This window comes from Choristoneura fumiferana, chromosome Z, assembly GCF_025370935.1.
Source record: "Choristoneura fumiferana chromosome Z, NRCan_CFum_1, whole genome shotgun sequence".
Classification (NCBI taxonomy): Eukaryota; Metazoa; Arthropoda; class Insecta; order Lepidoptera; family Tortricidae; genus Choristoneura; species Choristoneura fumiferana.
In genome coordinates, this window is record NC_133472.1 from 43255937 (window position 1) to 43278523 (window position 22587).

General features: G+C 39.7%; 1 protein-coding gene across 2 annotated transcripts in view; it reads left to right on the forward strand.

Moving 5' to 3' along the window:
- The first annotated feature begins 554 nt into the window (after nt 1–554).
- Nucleotides 555–22587, forward strand: part of LOC141437636 (transmembrane channel-like protein) — a 31101-nt gene continuing 9068 nt past the window's right edge. The window contains exons 1-6 of one of the 2 annotated variants that reach the window (XM_074101088.1): nt 555–576; nt 1812–1877; nt 14822–14978; nt 17598–17769; nt 19650–19788; nt 20700–20804. In XM_074101088.1, the coding sequence (XP_073957189.1) occupies nt 568–576; nt 1812–1877; nt 14822–14978; nt 17598–17769; nt 19650–19788; nt 20700–20804 (648 nt within the window). In that variant the 5' untranslated portion in view covers nt 555–567. The remainder of the gene's footprint in view (nt 577–1811; nt 1878–14821; nt 14979–17597; nt 17770–19649; nt 19789–20699; nt 20805–22587) is intronic. The other variant, XM_074101094.1, reaches the window with a different exon arrangement.

The window sequence follows — 22587 nt, forward strand, 5'->3', positions numbered from 1 at the left end:
TCCATCTGGCCTGTGATACAGATTAGAGTAGACCCTTCTCGCAATAAAATTGATGGCATCTTAAATATCAAAGCCGAACTAAGAAAATTGTTACAGTACCACCATTCTAAGGCGAGTCGCATATGCAAGTATTTTTTTATTCATTCAAATACGAAAATAGAATTTTGGAAGATTTTTTCATTATCTTTAAAAAGATCGAAACTGAACGTTTTAAATGGTCGATTAGGCAAAGAGGTCCGACATGAACAATGGCCTCGTATACCACGTCGACCGACGAAATTTCATTTTTCTAGAAAGAGATGGAATGCAAATATCATACGCTCATATTTTCCTTACATTCCGGTCCCATATTCCCAATTGTACGTTCTATTAACAAACGTCAGCGCAATACCTGGAACCTTTTTCTAACAGCCAATAAACCTAGCAACTACCTAATGCTTCACCCGGAATGTCATGGGACCTGAGATATTATCTTTTAATGCGTGTTAATTGGATTCGGGTTACGTGGTTTTGCCATGTGGTGTGTGCGGCAGTCGCTGACAGCAGTTGGTGCTGAACGCTTGAACCATGGACAAGGTAATTGTATTTTTCGCACGTTATTATGGTGTTGTAGTTGGAGTGGTACCTAAAGTTTCTCGATGAGGGCTACGTTATAGATGTCGCTAGCGTCACTGCTTAAGTGGCTAAATAAGAAACAAACAAGCTGAGATATGTGGTGCATAGGGGAAATTCGTGTCTGTGCCGTTGACTAACAGTGGTGTAGCGGTATAGCACGCGGTACGGAATACCGAGGACCTGGGTTCGATTCCCAGTGTTGGTCTTATTTTTCTGGTTTTTCTGTGCATCTATATTTCAGTTTGTATTTTCAATTTAGGTTATACGGGATGACCGTAAAAGTAACAATTTGGAATTGAAATAAAAAATACAAAAAGATTCCAAAAAAACATTCTTTATTATGGAGTTGATTGCGACAAGTTTTTGACACGATTGGCAAGCCTTGATTGATTAACGGTTAAGATGATAGTGAATAACTCTTTCCAATCGTATTTTCGTGGAACCCTTTGTATTTGTCATGGTACTTCAGTCAGCCTCAGAAAGATTGCATCAAAAGATTAATAATCGATATAGAGTAGTTAATACCCAAGTTATGGTTTTTATTCGATTTTTGTTTACATTCTTAACTTACATTATTTTGATCGTGGTGTTTAAATTATAACATCACAGTATGATTATACTTTAAACACGTGGTTTGACATTTGTAACTAATAAATAAGAGCTTACCTTATTTATTAAAATACAAATATGTCACTTATTAATATAATGCGTAAACACGTCGGCAGCATTCGGAAGTAGTCGTGTGTTCTTAATTTTCACGATAGGAACGGATTATTCACTACATCTGCAAACGTTTTGAACATTCTCAACGAACATTCTCGATGTAGAATATTTGTTTATTTTGACGTACTTACCTAATAGTGTCATGATAATAAGTACCTACACCAAACCTACACTCTTTGTCTGTCTGTAACTGAATGTTCCTCATCCACTCAAAGGTTGATTAATAGAGATTCCTTAAAGTGATAAAGTCGACGCTGTACAAGTTTTTCAACGTTTATTAGTTGCGCTGTTTCTCTATATACAATAATATACACATAGTAAGATACATTTTTTTTTGGTATGGCGTATGAAAAAAATCTTGGTAAGTGGACAAAGTGGAGCTAAAGTATCCGCCCGTGAAAAAGGTTGAAAATGCCGCTAAGCTCCTCGTTCATCCTCGTTTCATCTTCTTTTTTTGTGTCTTTTTTGTGCAGGCAAAGGAGAAGGGTATCCTGAAGTTGGAGCCGAGACCCAAGGAGAGGACTGAGCTGACGCCCCAGGTACTGCATCACCAAAACCTATATCATCACGGGGCTTATTTCCAAAGGCGATAATCGCCATTAGGTCAGAGACAGGCGGGAGTTTTTGGGGCCTTGAGCTAATACTACTTGGTCGAGGCCTACCTTATTAATCAACAGTAGCTATGTGATTTTGACAAAAAATCTGTTCTATGATGTGATGATATAATAGGTCTGCAATGGGTGTAGGGAGGCTTCTGGGCTGCAACCTTCAATCAACAATACAACTGTTAATTCAAAATCTACCCCTGCCATAGCTCCATGCAACGGGGTCGTATCTGAATATTGAAAATTAATATAATCTAATGTTAAAAAGTCGACAAGAGTCTGTTCTTTTAAACCTATAAGTTTACATTTTCAAACAAATCTGTAACCTAAATAAACCTATGAAATAGTAAGACTGTGCTTATCTATTACAAAAGGTCTTAAATCCCGACCGTCAACAAACAATTAGGAACTCAATCAGTACGCGTCATGGTTTATTTCAGTGGGCAAAATTTAAGTGCCTTATGTTTGGTATCGGAAGGTGTGGTAAATATCGACCGTTCGTTAGTTACCGAAAATCGCAAGTTAATTATAATACAGTGATACTGGGTAGGGATTTAATGACTCGTCAGGGGTGGCACATGAGAAGTTTTTGTTTAAAACCTTTGCTCTCATCAGCACTTTTCATCAGTTTTCATAGGGCTCAACCATGGGTCAGTTAAGTTTTTGTTCAAAACTTGGCCTCATCAGCACTTTTCATCAGTTTTCATAGGGCTCAACCATGGGTCAGTTAAGTTTTTGTTCAAAACTTGGCCTCATCAGCACTTTTTATCAGTTTTCATAGGGCTCAACCATGGGTCAGTTAAGTTTTTGTTCAAACTTGGCCTTATCAGCACTTTTCATCAGTTTTCATAGGGCTCAACTATGGGTCAGTTAAGTTTTTGTTCAAAACTTGGCCTCATCAGCACTTTTCATCAGTTTTTATAGGGCTCAACCATGGGTCAGTTAAGTTTTCGTTCAAAACTTGGCCTCATCAGCAGTTTTCATAGGGCTCAACCATGGGTCAGTTAAGTTTTTGTTCAAAACTTGGCCTCATCAGCACTTTTCATCAGTTTTCATAGGGCTCAACCATGGGTCAGTTAAGTTTTTGTTCAAAACTTGGCCTCATCAGCACTTTTCATCAGTTTTTATAGGGCTCAACCATGGGTCAGTAAAGTTTTCGTTCAAAACTTGGCCTCATCAGCACTTTTCATCAGTTTTCATAGGGCTCAACCATGGGTCAGTTAAGTTTTTGTTCAAAACTTGGCCTCATCAGCACTTTTCATCAGTTTTCATAGGGTTCAATATCAGGTCAGTTAAGTTATTAATTTGATGGACCACTTTATATCGACTTATGCGGAAATTACACTGAGTCGTTCGCCGCATGCTGCATGCGGCGACCGCAAAAGTGTAAAGAACACTGTAGTCGGCCGCATTCGGCGAGCGACAGCTGTCACCGCCTTAATATGGCCGCCGCAGTAGGCGGACAGACTAATGTAAAGACGACGTTCGTTCGCCGAAGTAGTTTGACACAAGTTCTGCGACCGCGTTAGGGGAACGACTCAGTGTAATTCCCGCATTACTCACCATCACCTACGCTATAAAATTCATAATCTTTTTATGTTATGTCGCAAAAATTCTGATCTCAGATACAGATGTAGTGAAACTAGTGAATAATCTGTAAAACGAGTACAGTCACCCACAATAATATATGGCACAGCGGAGCGTACAAAAATATCTAACAAGTCCTACCGGCTCTAGAAATAGAGTCGTATCAGATATTTATGCACGTTTTGTTGTGTGAGATATTGGCGCTGGTGACTGTACATTATCAAAATCAAATCAAATCAAAAATCAAAATATTTTATTTATACAGTATAAAAATAAGTTATTACAGAAAAACATATTTATCAACTACGGTGTTGTATACTGCTCAAACATTTCCTGACCAAGTTACCTGTATCACCTACACTAGGCGTAGCATGTAGGTACACGTAGGATGACACTTTGAGATTACCAAGAATATTGCGATAAAAATTAATTAATATAGACAGAAAGACAAAATTATACTTTCAATAAGGTGGCAGCCCTACTGTGCGCTGTTAATCAGCGCCGGCGATTGGCGTTTGGCGTTCATTCAGCAAGACTGACGGCCAACTGGCACGGCACGGGCGGTGCCAGCGTGCCAGTTATGGCACTATCAGACCAGATTGTCCACTAGACAAAGGACCACTAAAAAGTACTCAAAGATGCCCACGAGAATGGAACACTCGAGCGGTACAATCGAACCATTTTGATTCCTGAACCATCGTAAAACGTTCTAACAGCGTTTTATAGTAAGAGCTCGGAAAGGGTTTAAAGCTAAAGGAGATTGCATAACATGGACATACCTTATCAATGGGGAATGTCTGAAAAATTTAGAAACGATGGAAACTTTTAATATCAATAGGAATAACCTTTCTAATTAACAGAATAAATATCAGATTTTTGAGTAGCATCAATTAATTTTAAAAAATGAAAGAGTTTTCTTCACCGCCAAATTACGACAGTCCGGTCGGTTACGGGTTGTTCCATAGTCCAGAATAAAAAACATTAAAAAATAATTTCAGCTCAAAAGTCATGTCAGTTTCTATGGGCGTGTATATGAAAAACAGGGTCATGTCAGTATTATTCGGCCCGGTAAAGAGTGTCAAATTCAAAAAATTCAAAAAATTCAAAATTCAAATGATTTATTCAGTAAATAGGCCGCAATGGGCACTTTTACACGTCATTTTTTAAACTACCAGCGCTTTCGGTAAGACCATCATTGCCAAGAAGAATGCGCCGCAAGAAACTTGGCAGAAAGTCATTCTGCCAAGCCAGTCAGTCAGCTGTCAAAACGAACGAGTCAAAGACACATAAATTCTTTTTTAATGTTTTTTATTCTGGACTATTGGAACAACCCGATATCGACCGGACTGTCGTAAATTGGCGTTTGGCGGTAAAGAAAACTCTTTCATTTTTTTAAATTAATTAATGCTACTTAAAAATCTGATATTTTTTCTGTTAATTAGAAAGGTTATTCCTATTAATATAAAAAGTTTCTAGCGTTTCTAAATTGTTCAGACATTCCCCATTAACGGTAGTTGTCCTATATAAAATATGATCTATCTCTGTCTTTATACGGATATCAAACGCAAGATGCATTGAAAATAGAAAATATTACAGAAAAACTGTAATAAAGTAAAGAAACTTGAGAAAAATTGAAAAGCTTTGTCATTTTAGTTTTAACATAATGAAATGAGTAAAGTTCTGTTTCGTTTTAATATCTATTTGCAGTGTTTATCCGTATTAATTATCTACACATCACAATATTGTCAAAAATACAGCTCAACCTATCCCAGCTTTGTTCAAAAGCAATGCGATGTCATAATGACTTTTACTGCGAAAGCTGCGAAGCTGTATATGTACATGAACATATGTACAACCGAAATCGAACCTCAATTCGAGTACAAGATGTTACCGTTGTTCCAAATGAAGTTCACATATCAATGAAGTGCAAGCCCTTACCCACTACTCTACTATCACACATCTAAATCAGCTAAGTTTGAGCGACACATGTGCTTTCATGCGGGAATCCGCTTCTTCTTCCACGTTAACTATCACAACACCACTGAAGGTGCCAACGCGTTTTAAACTATACACGAGTTCAGTTTCAAAGCTTGCTAACTTAAGCTATTATTATTTCAAAAGTAAGAAATCAAAATATATTTTATTAAATTCAGCTTAAAAGCTCGTAAGAACTCCGAGAAATCTACCACCGATTCAGAAAAATCTACGTCAAGACGAAATTCAACTGGTTACTGAGATCATTTATTACATAATAGTATACATGGTAATTATCCGAATGAACTAAACTTCAATTTAAACAATAAAAACTTAATAATAATAATTAAAAACTAATATAAATCTAAAAAAGGCCCCTGTGGCATGGTTCCAAGAATGCTGGCAGCATTTCCTCGCTGTATGGCGATGCCAAGACGCTGAGCGAGGAAGCTGCCAGCCCTCTTGTCTCCGGTAGCGTCGACCAGTCTCTTTGCCAGTTGGCTGAAGAGTTTCCTTGTGCCAGGGCCCCACGGACCCAGCGTCTCGACGCCGAAGGCAATGAAGTTGTATCCGGCATCAAGACCACTATATTTGCGCTTCTTGACAACTTCGGCCGCCTCGGCCGCTGCGCCGGCCCTGTGTATTGTACCGTGGAGATGAGACGGGGCTAAAGTGTCCACGCAGGTTGCGTCCCACACCAGCACCCGACCCATTTTCCACGGTATTAGGGACATTCCATCCGGTCTCTTGCCATCATCCCGTGCGATGCTGACTGGTTACTTAGTTATATATTTTTGAAAACATATCAACAATGTTATTCAATTACTTACTTAAATTTAAAGCATACCTGGGCGACCGAGCTTCGTTCGGGGTAAAACTTGAAACCTCGCTTTTTCACAGAGTTAATACTAAGCTAGATCGATTGACCCCGAAAACCCCTACATACCGAATTATGATTGGTTTTTTGGAGTCTTTTTGTATTTTTTATTTCAACTACAAATTTGTTACTTTTACGGGTATCCCGTGAAACCATATCGAAAATACAAACTGAGACATGGATGCACAGAAAAACCAGAAAAAGAGACCAGCACTGGGAATCGAACCCAGGTCCTCAGCAATCCGTGCTGCGTGCTACCCCTACACCACTGCTGGACAACATACCAAGTTTCATCGAAATCGCTAGAGCCGTTTCCGAGATTACCGAATTATATAAATAAACTAGCTATACTATAAAAATAGTTTAAGTCCAATAGGACTGAGAATACTCAGACCTACGCAATATACGCAAAAAAATCATAAAAATCGGTCAAGCCGTTTCGGGGGAGTTTGGTCACAAATTGTGACACGAGAATTTTATATATTAGAAGATATACAAGAAATGCTCGTTTATGTAAAGGTATAAGATTTAACACATACGACAATTGAAGTCATCGCTTTTTAACCGACTTCAAAAAAGGAGGAGGCTCTATGTTCCAATGTTTGTGTTTTGTAATAAAATCATTAGATTTCATCCTAATCACATAACCTCCCTTTTCTCTCGTCGGCCAAGCGTCAATTCCGAGGCGACGGGGCGCATGGAAATGGCGTGCTCATCGAAACTATATCATTGAGGACAGTCGAAGACAAAAGTGATTCAATACCTACATTATTTTTCTATCTCTTGTATTTTTTTTTAGTACTACCTTTGTTCATTTTGAACATGAAACTACCGTGAGACTCACTCATATTAAATATAATGACCCGGATAACTCACGTCTTAAATCGAGTTTAGCTCGACATGTTTCGGGCTAATCCGTAGCCCTTCGTCTTCGGAGCAACGCGACTCAGCGGCTGCTGCAACACGCGCACTGCGCGCCGCTGCTCTGCTCGCGCGACTACCCGACGAAACTGACACCGGCACACAACTACCCGCGTTTTCATCATCATTACAACTGTCAAATGTACCTTTGTTAAGTTTTGAACTAGGGCAAAACAGTAGAACTCATATAGGATCACTCGTGTATCTGTCTGTCACCGAAGCTTTGTTCTAGAACTACTGAGCCGATTGAGTTTGAAATTATGTACACATTATGGTATGTCACAAACGTAAATAAATTGAGAATTTTGAACATTTAGGATAGTTTTAGGAGGTAAATAAATAATCTAGTAGTAATTTTAAGTAATCTAGTTAATTGATGCCTTAAAATCATGGCCTACCTACCTCAGATCATTATCAGAATGATTTCCTTGCAACAAATCTAACAAATAAGACAAAATGAATGATTTTTTTTATTATATTTAATGAAGTTTTTGTACCATCAGTCAAATAAGTGGTCTGTCAATTTTTAAACAAGTTCCTATCAAATGAATATGTCGCTAAAGTCGAACTTTCAAGTTGACATACACGTCTATTGACATTACTGCTATGTGACATGCAAACGATTATCAACTTTAGGGTAGACCACATATTTGGCTGGTTGTACGTACATAAAAATACTTCAAATACTTACATAAATTAAAAATGTTCTATAGACAGACAGCGTGCGCGTAGAAGAATTTGGTGTAGAATTTGTACAAATTTGTTAACTGGAAAACCGAGAGAGAGATTATTTGACCGCAACCGCCTCCCGGAACCAGCATTAACTGATTCATTCTGAAGAGAAGGAAGGAATGGATTCTTATCGGTCTAGAGATCCAACTGCATTTTGTACCAGTTAACGCCGACTGTAGGCAAGTGTACACGATTTCAAGTTATTTCTCACCACACCCACAATACCAGCTTCTATTAATTCCCGATATTAAGGAACGACGGACAAAGAAACGAAATATATTTTTATATATTTATTTCATGTATAAAAATGTACGGGTCGGCTCGCATAAGTTTGTTAAAAGTCATAATGTAGAGTCATAAATACATCTATATTGTTTGTCATACTCATTATTCTCTGAGTCTATTAATAGTTCAGAATTGTATTAAAATAAACCTAACTTAACCTAGAAGGTTTTGAAAATGACCATTAAAAATAATCAATTAAATTTACAGTTTCGGCGGGAGCAAAATTATGACCAACATAATTATGACAAACATTCCATTATTATTTTTTATGACTTTAACAAACTATGCGACTATGAGGCAATGAAAATTCAACCCACTCAATTCAATTTTCAGTTTTAGCCTAATCTGAAAATAAAACCGAAATTCCGTTTCGGATTCGGTAGCAGATACTAGTTTTGGTTGAATAAACTATATGTTGCATACATACCGTAAACTGCTACAACTTTGCCCTCTGGCCCCAACATTGCCTGATTTGATTTAGAGTCGATAATTTAGCACTCATATAGGTTTTAAACTATTATCTACACGGGAATTATTATTACGGGGGGATAAAAGTTTAAAAACCTAAAGGGTGCTGAGTTATCGACTCTAAATCGAATCAGGCAATGTTGGGGCTAGAGGGCAAAGTTGTAGCAGTTTACGGTACCTAAGATTTTTGAATTTCGACGTATTAAATACTTAGATATCACTGTTGTAATCTAACCATGTCTTTTAAAGAATACCATATAATATATAGACTAAAATGGCAACTACTAACACTAGTTTTTACCCACGGCTTCGCACACGTATCATAGATCCAGCAGTCGAATTGAATAATTTATTGAATCAGGCGTTACTTTGCGGAGGTACATATCAATGAACTAAAAGAATTTCCTTGCTTACCCGCGACCGCGACCAAGAACACACACAAATCACACAAACCCATCTATCACCACCACCACACTACACTGACGCGTTTCGAACTCAACCAGAGCTCATCTTCAGAGTGACGCAACCGTACACTATGCTACCAGTTGTTGTTGTTGTTGTCTAACAAAATTACATCGTGGATTTCATTAAAGGTGTATATAAAACATCTGCGTTAAGTTTCGTGTCCCTTACCCTAACGGTTAATATTTTGGGAGTTTATTTCGATCCCTTGGGAATATCGGAATAAAACGAAGCCTTTGTGTGTTTCTGTTATATATATGTATGAGAAGGAGCAATAAAAATACGCACTTTACCATTTATTATATTAGTAGGGTGTCATCTCTGAAGCCTTGATAATTTTGTTACGTAGACGACATTATTGAAATTGAGTTTATGCACCACAGGAACTTTCCTTCCAGCATTGGCCCGCGCGTATCGCCCAGGTGTTTACTAATGATCGTAATTGGCCAGAACGCTAAGTAGTCGTAAATTGTGTTGTTAATGCCTGTGCGTAGCTCAGTCAGTCCCCGGCCGCCGCTGTCGCTGCTTCTGTGACGGTAAAAAAAAAACATAAAAAAGTGAGACGTGTTTGGCTACAAGATCGAACAGCCTTTTCAAAAGAGAAGGCAAAAAGTTTTTGTCCCGCTGTAAATAATTTTTGAAAAAGAAAAGGTTCTACCTGAAGATTGAAACTTTAAGAATTTATAACCTTCTTTCATATTAGCGATGATTCTATTCTAATACTGGTGTTCACCCGCTGCTTCACACGCGTAAACCATTACATTCAGCAATTGAAAAAAAAAAGTAGATTTCACTAAATTCCCAAAATTTTAAATCGTGGTTTTTATCGATATTGCATTAAAATAACCGTGCCAAATTTCATGCTACTCGTAGCCCAGCGGTTGAAATTTCTAGATTTTATCCTGATCCCGTGATAAAATCGAGATTGAAAGTAGCCTATGTGTTATACTAGATGTCCAGCTATCTGGATACCAAAAAATCATCTAAATCCGTCCATCTCTTTCAGCGTGATGACGTAACCAACATAGTTACATACAAACTTTCGCATTTATGATTCTAGTAGGATTAGATATATTTGCCACTAGATTTCCGTTAATGGGTCTACTAGTTATCAAGATGTTGGTAGATCCGACGAAATATCTGCTATAGATATTTAAATTTAAAAATACAATAAATAACAAACCCAGTCACTGTCCTTATAATGTTACTGACAGTCTACAAATTAATAACTACTCTGTGAACTTTTTATACATTAATTTTGCACTTTGCGTGTGAATTTTTTTATCATCAAAAGAAACAATTCTAATATCGTAAATGTGAATGTTTGTCAGTGTGTCTGTTTGTTACTTTTTAACAATAAAATCCCTAAATTTGCCGAAATTTGACAGATCGTTTGCCTAAAATCGTAGGGGTACTCTTGGCCCGATAACTTGAGAAGTTCCTGCAGAATAGCTAAAACAAATTCGTCGCAGACGAATGTAATTAATACAAAAATGACAATCATTCACTCAAGTGCAATAATTCACATCAATGCATTTTTATAATACCTTCGTCTAGAAACTAGTGCCAATATCTTCTTTTCTTTCTTTCTTTCTTTCTTTCTTTCTTTCTTTCTTTCCAATATCGTCCAAAATAAAGTTCAAAACAATGCAACTAACAAATAGATCAATTGACAGCTTAACTTAAGTGGTGATCCGTCGCTCCATACAAATCTCTGTAGGTACCTTTAGCTATATTATTTTTGGGCCTTACATCACGAAGCGAACCTCGAAACAAGATTTTACAACACATCTGTTTTATAGTTATAAACCCCCTTGCAAAAAAAACGGGCACCTATGGTTTTTCAGTTTTTTAGGCATTGAAGCTTAGAAAGTAAGCTTTTATGCATATAAAATACAAAAACCATAGGTGCCCGTTGTCTTTTTTTAAATTGCGTAAGGGACACTATTTTATATTCTAAACGACTAAGTTTATAGATATGCAATCAGTTGATTGATGTAGTTCAAGTTGTTTCAAAAGTATATTAACTATATATCTATATATTTATATAAAAGAAAGTCGTGTTTGTTGCACCATTTATAAGTCAAGAAAGACTGGACCAATTTTTATGATTATTGTGTTTTTGGATTTATCTACGTCAGGAATAGGATAATAAAATAAGCAATAAAAACATTGGAAAGTTGACTAAAACAGTAAATAATAAAAGATTTTGTTTGTTCATCATCATCATCATCATCAGCCTATAGCAGTCCACTGCTGGACATAGGCCTCCCTTAATGAGCGCCATTGTGCCCTGTACTCATCTTGAGGCATCTAGCTTCTACCACTAGCTTTTCTCAGATCGTGACTCCACCTGGCCGAAGGGCATCCAACACTACGTTTACCGAGATGCGGTCTTCACTCAAGAGCTCGTTTATTCTACCGGTTTTTAACCCCCGACGCAAAAAGAGGGGTGTTATAAGTTTGACCGCTCTGTCTGTCTGTGGCACCGTAACTCTTAAACGGGTAGACCGATTTGAATGAAATTTTCTTTATTTGAAAGCAGGGTTTTTAGCGATAGTTCTTAGATATGTTTTATCAAAATGGGTTGAGCCGTTTTTGAGATATTGAACTTTGAAGTGACAAAGTCGGGGGGTTTCCAACTTTTTGTTGTTAGGTTAATTATACCGGGTGTGGCCTGTAACACGGGTAAATAATTAAAACATAGATCGTACGCGTCAAACTGAAAAAAAAGACTTTAGCGACTTTTAAAAATAATTAGTATTTTAATTTTTATTACACTTTAAAATTTATTCGAAGAAGCACTGTACTTAAATCAAAATGTTTAATATTTTGTAGTGTGACAGGCGACGTCAGCTGGGGTCTAGGATGGCGTACATTGAATTTACTTTTAACTTAGTTAGTAAAAAAAACAAAAGTTAAGTTTTGATTTTAATTAAGTGGGGCCATGATGATCCAATTACCGGTGCTCTCTAGAGCATCTGTTTTAATATTATCCCTGGTTCTTAGCCACACATTGTACCTATGTCCTTCCAAGAATCTAAAATGATTTTAACACCAAATTACTAAGAAGTAAAAACATTAACACACAAACACACGTACTCACAAATTTTGGCGTCTATAACATTAGTAGGATTGTGCAAAGTATCTGTGTACTGGAACTAGTAATAAAATAAACCAGTTTAGTTAAATATAAAACTTTCCCATCGCCCACACGAAGCCAACTAAAATAATTAAAATCCCTGTGAATGGTTTGTTTTAAGTGAAAATAATGACTGTTGTGGAACTAAGCAATTGGCAAATGGGCTTGTGATTAAAATGAAGATTATGGGGTGTGAATATGTTGGTTTAGCACGCACGTGTCCAGGTACTTAGGGTCGCGGTAAAGTAAATAATAGTACTTGAAAGTACAGGTGTGTTTGAACACTCATTGATACATTTGATGTGTCAGATATGCTTGGGGTTTATCTACGGGATCGAATCAGAAATGAGGAGATACGCGGAAGAACAAGGGTTACCGATATAGCCAAGCGAATTTGCTCGTTGAAGTGGCAATGGGCAGGCCATATATAAAGGCATGGAGAACGGATAGTCGCTGGGGCCGAAAGGTTTTCTAGTGGAGACCGCGGACCGGCAATCGCAGCGTAGGTCGTCCACCAACGAGATGGACGGATGACCTGGTTAAAGTCGCGGGTTCACGGTGGGTGCATGCCGCTTCCAACCAAAGCGACTGGAGGTCTATGTCCAACAGTGGACGTCCTATGGCTGATATGATGATGATGATGGTGTGACAGATAAATGTGATATCGTTTAGGGTAGAGGCTTACAATATAGAGATCTGTCTCCAGGCACATTATGCCTGGGTAGGTACCGAAATTAGAAAGAAGACCGTCGGAAGTTGTATTAAGGGCACACATTACATCGTATCATGCCATGGCCGTAATAGGAACGTGTCCGACGGAGTTTCAAACGGAATGTCGAACGCACACATGACACGCGACGGCGGTTGGTTACGAAACGAAGAAGTTTAATAATCTTAGAGCACAAAACACAGATAGTTCAGAAATCAATCTCCATACACGTGCGCTCGAGCAACGCACACATAGACACTGCTCACGGACACGACATCTCGGACCGGTTGGGACCAGTGCGAGCGCAAGTGCCATCCGCTTGAGACACGCGTCTGTGAACTTTTTTGTGCAATAAAGGAGCAACAAAAAAATTTATTATAACTGTTCAGTGGACGGTTGTTTAAATTAAATAATCGTGAATTCGTGAATTTCGCCAATAACGAAATCGTCGCAAGATATTTTCAGTGACAAATTTATAATATAACAATGACACTAAAATTAAATTATTTTATGAATATCAGAATAAATACATACAATTAATTCGATAATAGATAGGTTAATAAAATCAAAATACATTCATTTCTTATGTTTTTTATACAAAAAAATAACTTAATCTCGTAATCACATTATCAGTCTTCAATTAATCATTTGGTATTATTTATTTATTTACTTTGCGATGCGTTCGTATAAACTGGGTAATTCTCGGAACAAAGTACAAACGGAACGCACTTCGTTCGGACGAGACTGCCATAGACAATTTGGCGCCAAAACGAAAAACTGAATATTCGCATTCGCATGCGCATTCGGGAATGTCGGTAGCAGATATTCGCATTCGCATTCGCATTTAATATAATATAATGACATTCGTTAACATCACTAGTGCCTACCCTTGCACCAAAGCCTTGAACTAACCCAATGCACGACACTTTGTTAAGGGCATAAATATATGTACGTTAATAAAATTTCAAAAATATCTATACACCTTTATGCCACTAACTATAAGGTTGATTTCATTCGTTTTGTTATTGTATTTGACGCAACGGCGTTTAGATTTTTGCAGGTGGTAGGACCTTGTGCAAGGTCCGCCCGGATTGCTACCACCATTTTGCTCGCTAATCCTGCCGTGAAGCAGCAGTGCTTGCACTGTTGTGTTTCGGCGTGGAGAGTAAGACAGCCGGTGAAATTACTGGCAACGCATCTGAAATACTCCTGGTGTTGCAGATGTTTATGGGCGGTGGTGATCTCTTACCATCAGGAGATCCACTTACTCGTTTTCCATCCAGTCGAATAAAAAAAAGAAGATATTTATAAAAAAATTGGAATTGAAATAAAAAACACAAAAAGATTCCAAAAAACCAATCTTAATTTGATTGCTTAATAACGACATCTCTTGTCCGGGTGAGCGGTTAGTTCCAATGGGGTGCTGAAAGTTTCTCGACGAGGGCTACAGCATAGATGTCGCTAGTGTTGCTGCTTAAGTGACTAAATAAGAAAACAAACAGGCTGAGATATGTGGTGCATAGGAGAAATTCGTGTCTGTATCACTGTCCAGTGGTGGTGTAGTGGTACAGCACGTGGCACGGAATGCCGAGGACCTGGGTTCGATTCCCAGCACTGGTCTTATTTTTCTGGTGTTTCTATGCATCTGCGTTTCAGTTTGTATTTTCGATATTTATTCCTTCGATTGTACAACCTAAATTGTATGTTTTGGTTACCTTTAGGGGTCATACGAGCGCGTACCGTCCTCCCCGCAGCCATCAGTGGACCGGCTGTCAGTGACCTGGGCAGATCCTAGCATGGCGTCGACGGCTGTCAACCTGTTCCACCTGCCAACCGAGATACCAGTTAGCAATGAGGTCAAATTCTCACCTGCTGCAGGTAAGCATTTTGATACGAGGGTAAATTCAAGCGTTCAATATGTCGGCGGCCGATCGTAAAATCCGCCAGATCACGAAATTCTTGGGCACATCATCATGGCGCCATTTCATGAATTGGCTAAGGGATATCCGCCATATCGTTAAATACTCACCGTTTAAAGATTTGCCTATTGGCGTTTAGGCAGATCATGAAATTCCTAGGCATGAAACGCCGCCATATCGGCTCTGGCACTTCGCCGGCTGCTGCCGCGGCACGCTCGCTTCGCTGCTTCACGGCAGGATTAGCGAGCAAGATGGTGGTAGCAATCCGGGCGGACCTTGCACAAGGTCCTACCACCTTCAAAATAACAATGTAATGCAATAATAATATAATGCCTGCACAATTTTTCTTGAATCTTGGATCTATGTACCTACGCCTTATATAGATGTCGATGGGTATACCCCATGTATACCTAGTGCTATCCACGAAGACGCGTGATTTTGACAAAATTAGCCATTAATGACACTGTAATAAGGCACTTGTCTCACCGCCAGCGAGGAGACGATTGGCTATCGACTATTTTCTCGCTCAAGAAACGAACAAAAGATATAAGATCCTGTGTGAGCAAAAGAGACACATATATTAATAGTTGATCGCTGGCTGTTCACACTGTCGGCGAGAACTCGCTCTTACATCTTTTGTCGCAGCGACAAGAGCTATAAAACTCGCTGAGCTATAGATACTCGCTCAGCGATGTCAGCTTGGCGGCCGCCCCGCACGAGCGAGTCGAGTGGAGCGAGTAATCGCCCGTCGCACGCGAACACTCGCTTACAGCCGAGCGACAAAACTACACTCGCTTCTCGCTGCTCGCCCACTCGTTTCTAGTTACTCGCTCTACTCGCTTCTCGCTCATCGTCGGCGGTGGGACAAGTGCCTAAGAACCAGGGTACGCGTCATCGTGAATGACTCTACCTATAGCTGTCATCATTGCGATAAGCGGAATCTTTTGACATTTTATTTGCAATGCGAAGATTCGACGGCCCCCGCGAACAAACGTGTAATGGCATTCAATTTTTTTTTTATTGTTTACTTACGTTATTTTAGCTATAACGGACCATCTGTATTTTTTCCAAGTAAATATAATAATAAATAAGGTATTTTAAGGCATTGTAATTTTTTCTGGGGTAAAACGAAAGTATAAAATTCGCATGAATAAAATAATATACTCGTAGTTATGTTCTGTGTTTTTTACGTTATCGGTAAAATACAGGAACTCTAGCAAATAATCGAAAACTAATTCGTAAAAAATGTGACCAGAAAAAAGAGACGGTTGAGACGCTAGAATAATCGCCCAGTATGAGATATATGTCATAAATAAGAATAAATAATTGAGAGCGTTTCACAATAAATGAATGAAATGGATAAATGTGATGCCGTCTTTGTCTAATCGAATAAAACAAACAGAGCCTTAAATAAATTTCTCAAAATGTCCGTAAAATTTGACATTATTCTAGGTGAAGTGCATAGTTTATGGTCAGCGAAAAATTAAAAAGTTAAAAAGATTGCAGGCGCGCTAGCTCGACAATAATGAATTAGCGCGTCTGCAATCAGCCACATTTTTTATTTAAAGTTAAAAAGGCCATGGAATGTGCACAAGTCGTATACAGCCAAGTCTAATGGCCAGTATCAGATATTTTGTTGAAACTCCGGACTTTTTCTATTGGGTCTCAAATAGCTTGTGGAGTTTTCAGTGGAAAACTACACCTGCAGTTTATTTTTAATGAAAAAGGCGGGAAGCATAGAAAAATATTGGAATAAAATTAAATTTTATAATATATTTTGAGAAAAAGTTTATTCTATTTTAGAACTATTCACCATTTTTTGAAAAAAGCTTTATTAGTCTCGGCTGGAATACAATTGCTGGCTTCGTATTAGTTAAACGGACTCGCAAGCTCGTCCGTTAATACTCATACTCAGCCAGCAATTGCCTACTTCCAGGCCACGACAATAATCTACTATTAACCAAGGATGGTGAAGTGAAACCGGGGGTGAATACTCGTATCACGGGATAATGAGGGCTATCGTTTTTTGTCTCACTAGATGGCGCACTGTTGCGTGAGGTTTTTAAGTATGGCTTTCAAAGTCTGTTATTACGGGCGTGAAAACAAAGTTTAGATTAAAATCATATTAATACAACCTAAAACCGTACCATAAAAATATCGAGCATGCCACAGTGTTGCATAGGCCCCGTTTTGTTCGGAAAAAAGGGAGGACAAAGGTTTCCGAAAGACAAAACTGTCTCAAAACACAGACATTCATTGCCCCGAAACGCATATTTGCCATAATTAATTTCAGATATTGCAAAATATTCACAAAATTATTCTAATTATAAATAAACCCGCTTAGCTCACCCAAAAACTATGAGATTTGACATTTCGGAGACCTCACGCTACATTAGCGCCTCTAGTGGCGAATTCATACGCGATAGCCCTCACTGGTTTATTTGGGTGACACTCTTTCCCGGCCCGGATAATACCGACCCTGTTTTTCGTGTCATATCAGTTTCTATGCCAAACATTCTACACAAAAAACAGGGTCGGTATTTCGGAAAGACCGTCACCCCCCCCCCTATTTTATTAGCAGACGGTTCAGAAGATGAGGACTACTCGGCCAGCATCAGCGCCGTGCTGCGTCAGCGGCGCTGCAGCGTGCGACGCTCGCGCAAGGGCCGCCGGCGCACGTCCTCGCCGTTCCTTCCTGACGACCTGCGCGCGCGCCGCCGCTCCTCCGTCTTTACCACCAGCTCGGGAGAGTAAGCTTCTAACTTCAACGTAAACAGGGACGCTGCCAGCACCTTAAGTGACCTCACCGGGACGCCATAGCGACATCGCTGGCGTGGCAAGCATAATGGTGATTTTACACCGGCGAGGCGAGAAGAGACGAGGCGAGACGAGAATTGAAATTTGTATTCATTATTTGCATTCCTCGCGCGCGCCGCCATACAAATTTCAATTCTCGTCTCGCCTCGTATCGTATCGTCTCGCCGGTGGAAATTCACCTTCAGCCATCAGGTTTTTTTTTCCTTTTTTATTCGCCTGGATGGCAAACGAGCAAGTGGGTTACCTGATGGTAAGAGGATACCACCACCCATAGACACCTGCAACACCAGGGGGATTGCAGATGCGTTGCCAACCTAGAGGCCTAAGATGGGATACCTCAAGTGCCAGTAATTTCACCGGCTGTCTTGCTCTCCACGCCGAAACACAACAATGCAAGCACTGCTATTTCACGGCAGGATTAGCGAGCAAGATGTGTAGCAATCCGTTGCGGATCCTGCAAAGGTTGTTGTTGGGGCTCCCGCTATATTGCAGCGCATCAGCGATGTTCGCTGTGCGCGATGCTGGGTGCGCGGGAGCACCAACACCATCCTGAGGGTCATACATAGCGAGCAGCCTGACTGACCCATCTTACGGCACTGGGTACGAGCACATGTGCTTGTGCCAGGTGTCCCTGAGGGTGGCAGATTTTTAGGGCTCCGGAGCCAAAATGGCAAAAACGGAACCCTTATAGTTTCACCATGTCTGTCTGTCTGTCTATCTGTCTGTCTCTGTCTGTCCGTCCGCGGCTTTGCTCAGGGGCTATCAATGCTAGCAAGCTGTAATTTTGCACAGATATATATATGTAAACTATGCAGACAAAATGGTACATTAAAAATTTGTTGAAATTTTTTTTAGGGTACCTCCCATACGTAAAGTGGGTGATTATTTTTCCATCCAACCCTAGTGTGTATTGTGGATAGGTCTTAAAACCATTAGGCGTTTGCTAAGATGACTTTTCGATTCAGTGATAGTTTGCGAAGCAACTTAAAGTGAAAATTTTCATGAAAATCCGTCCTCCGGTGAGTGGACACCCCGTTTCTTGAGAATATTAGAGTAAATGAGTAAATAGCAGCCTAGGTCCTAACTTGGCCGATAAAATACGGAGCTTAATTTATCGTAATGGCTACGGAACTATTTTGCATGTCCGACACGCCCGATAGACTAACATAGCTTCTAAGTGATTAATTACTGCTTATATGGACTCTGTCTGCCTAAACAGTGCATGCGCGACACCTTGGTCGCGCCGAAATATCTGATACTGTACACGGGGCGTTTTTGTCCTAAAAATGTAGAATGTTTGGCATACTGTTGTGGCATACTACTCGTTTGTACTCGCATACTCATTCTAAAGCAAGTTGTCCTAATATTGATAACTGAAATCTAATTACTTAAAGCATTATTTCCTAACATAAAACCTTAACACCTATATGTTAAAGGAAGCGAGCGAGACCTTCCGGGGCACGCCCGTTTCGGATAGGTTAGGTAGGGCTACAAGACTTGCGGTTATTTTTTTGTCATCCCTAAACGATCCGCACTATAATATAACAATTACAATTGTACACATCAATCATTCGACAGTTGAATCTTAGCCACATCAAACGATAGGGCAAACGATATATAGAGCAACAATTTTGGACGATCAAAAGTGTGCGGAACAAAGTGTATGCCATACGTTATTAGGACAAAATACGTTATGCGACACAACGATAGGACTAATAATTGTATGCCATCCGATAAAGACCCACTGTACACTCATGTGCCGCAGGCTGTTAGCATCGGACGACCGACGTAACTTGTTTAAACTTGTTTTCAGGACAGCAATATCGATGGAGGACCAAGGGGTAGTGACTCAAGAGGAGATCTTCAAGAATATCAGGATGCACAAAGAAGTCTTAAGCTCCGTCAAGCAGCAGCCGCTGGGGCTGCGGAGGAAGTTGAAGCTCGTACACCTGGTAACGACTAATTTAGAAATAGGGTGAAAGAGCACAGTGGCGGCACAGGACCGAAATTTCGTATGTATAGACTACATGTTTCTTACATCAAAACGGCGCACAAAATTTGTTCACAGCGCGGATTTGTGAACCTTTCACTATAGTTTGTCAGCGGTTGTGTCAAAATAATATTGATGATTGATGCGCCGCGCGTTTTGTGCCAAACAGCCGGTCTATTGCCATAAGGTGACTGTACCACCTTCATTATTATCTGCCACAACGGAGCGTGCAAAAATATCTGACACGTCGTACCGGCCCTAGAAATAAAGTCGTATCAGATATTTATGCACGCTTTGATATTGCTGCTGGTGATTGTACATTATGTCAATGCGTGGGCAAGACAAATTTTGCGAGGTCCTATGATGGCACACCACACATTAAACAGACGGATTTAGATCGACGACCGGATGGCCAAGTGGTTGGAAACCTGACTACGAAGCTTGAGGTCCCGGGTTCGATTCCCGGCCGGGGCAGCTATTTGTATGAATAATACGTATGTTTGTTCTCGAGTCTTGGATGTTTAATATGTATTTAAGTAGGTATGTATTTATCTATATAAGTATGTTTATCCGTTGCTTAGTATCCATAGTACAAGCTTTGCTTAGTTTGGTACTAGGTCAATTGGTGTCAAGTGTCCCATAATATTTATTTATCTATTAGATGAAACTAGCGGACCCGGCAGACGTTCTCGTGCCCGAAAAAAACACTAAGAACATTAAAATTATGATAGAACTAAAAACAGCGCCTTTTTTTAGTTCACTAAACATGGGCTCGTTTTTCATTTGACCTGTTGAATAGTACCTTACAACTAACGGAAATTTAAAATAAACCGTTGAACAGATTGAGTCCTCTAAGACATCCTTGTATTTCAGGCGAAAGGCTACATCAAGTGCCACGAAGGGCAGTTACAAGAGCGACTAGCGCAGTCCAAAAGCACCCGGGATATTTATGCGCGGTTCAACATACTGCTAACTTCGGTAAGTTCATATCAGTCTTGGGATGTCCACTGTTGGCCATAGGCTAGCATAAACCTCCAGCGCTGCAAGCTTCAGGCTGCAGTGACCCTGCATCCAACAATCCACGGCTTTAAAGGTCACCAGTTCATCTTGTTGGTGAACTTTCTACACTGCGCTTGCTGATTCGTGATTGGTAAATCCTACTATGTTCTTTTTTATCGAACAGCTGGCAAACGAGCAGAAGGGTCACCTGATGGTAAGTGATTACCGCCCATGGACACCTACAAGTGCCGGCCTAAAAGTGGGGAGGCTAAAGGGAGGACGGAGGAGGGGGCTAAAATGAGGAATGGCGGAGAGAAGGGGGAGTGGAGTTGGGCCTCCAGATCTCCCACTCACCGTACGAAACACAGTAGTAAAACTACTATTTCACGCCGGTATTCTGTGGGAGTGTGGTACTAACCTGGTCGAGCCGGCCCATTCGTACTGCAGCCAGCAAGTGGTTACAGTATGGCTCTACCACATATGAATGTTTAACATTATGCCCCAATACAGAATTCCATGAATATTTATTTTTTATTTTCGTTTGTCAAATTTGTGCCAACAAAACGTAATTTGTTTTTTCCTTTTCTTGCTCTCAAAATTTGTATCAGCTGGAGTGAGAATCCGCGAACACCTCCTGCTGAACTTTTAGAATTTGAGTATGTGTTAGATTTATGCCAATAAACGTAACTGCTTAAACGTAACTGCTTCTTTCCTTTTCTTCCTCCACTTCTTCTCTTCTCTAATCTTCACTAGCTGAAGCGAGAAGCTGCAAATGCCTGCAATCTGCAATCAAGCAAGCAATGAAAGTCAGGCAGGCGTGCTGGTTTCACTAAGTAATAGAACAGCGCTGCGTGAGGCGGGGTTCTGCTCTACTGAAACCTACTAAACCCGCCGTGCACCCTCGGGACTTAGCAAAGACCCTTAATAGAATAGAATAGAAAATTTATTTGCATAGAATAAATAGTTCCATCAACTGTCATTAGATGGTAATGGGACAGAAGGTTTCTTATCCTGCTATTAGTACAATTTTCTTATACTAGCATGCAAATTACATTTTCATCTCTCCTGTTCGGAAAGTTTAATTTTCATGGGTAGATAGCCGGGTGGAAAATTGCGTTTTCATCTCTAGGGTAAAAAGTATTTTTTTAAATTTTTCGATTAGCCACGGAGTCGAAGAGAATTGAGTTACGTCAATGTCACTTTTTTTTCACGTTTCGGCATGGCCATCTAGATGCACGTCGTGACCAAGGAGTTTATATACAACACTGGAGGTTGAACGCCGAACATCCATTTAAAACTAAGAAATTTGATCTTTTTACGTCACGAACATATTCCATCTCTTTCTTTAGTTAGGTTAAGAAAGAGTGGATATCATTCGTGAAATGTGAAAGAAAGAGATGGAATATAAGTAATAAATGTCAAACTTCTTCGTTCGGCGTTCTACCTCCAGTTTTGTAGGTAGGTATATAAACTCCTTGGTCGTGACCAACTCGATTTTTTTATACTCGGCCGTGACAAGTGGCCAGGTCGAAAGGTACTTAGAGGTTGGATATAAGTAAATTCAATTTACTGAATACTGAAATTTAATTGAATGTTATTCTTATTTTTTTGTACTATTTTACTTTCCTCACAGTCGAAATGAAAAGTAGAGTGTCTAACTCGGGTGAAATTACCCATTTCCCCTCGAACTATTGGCGCTCTCACTTCGTTCGAGCACCAGAAATATCTCAGGTGAAATGGGTCACTTTCCACCCTTGGTTAT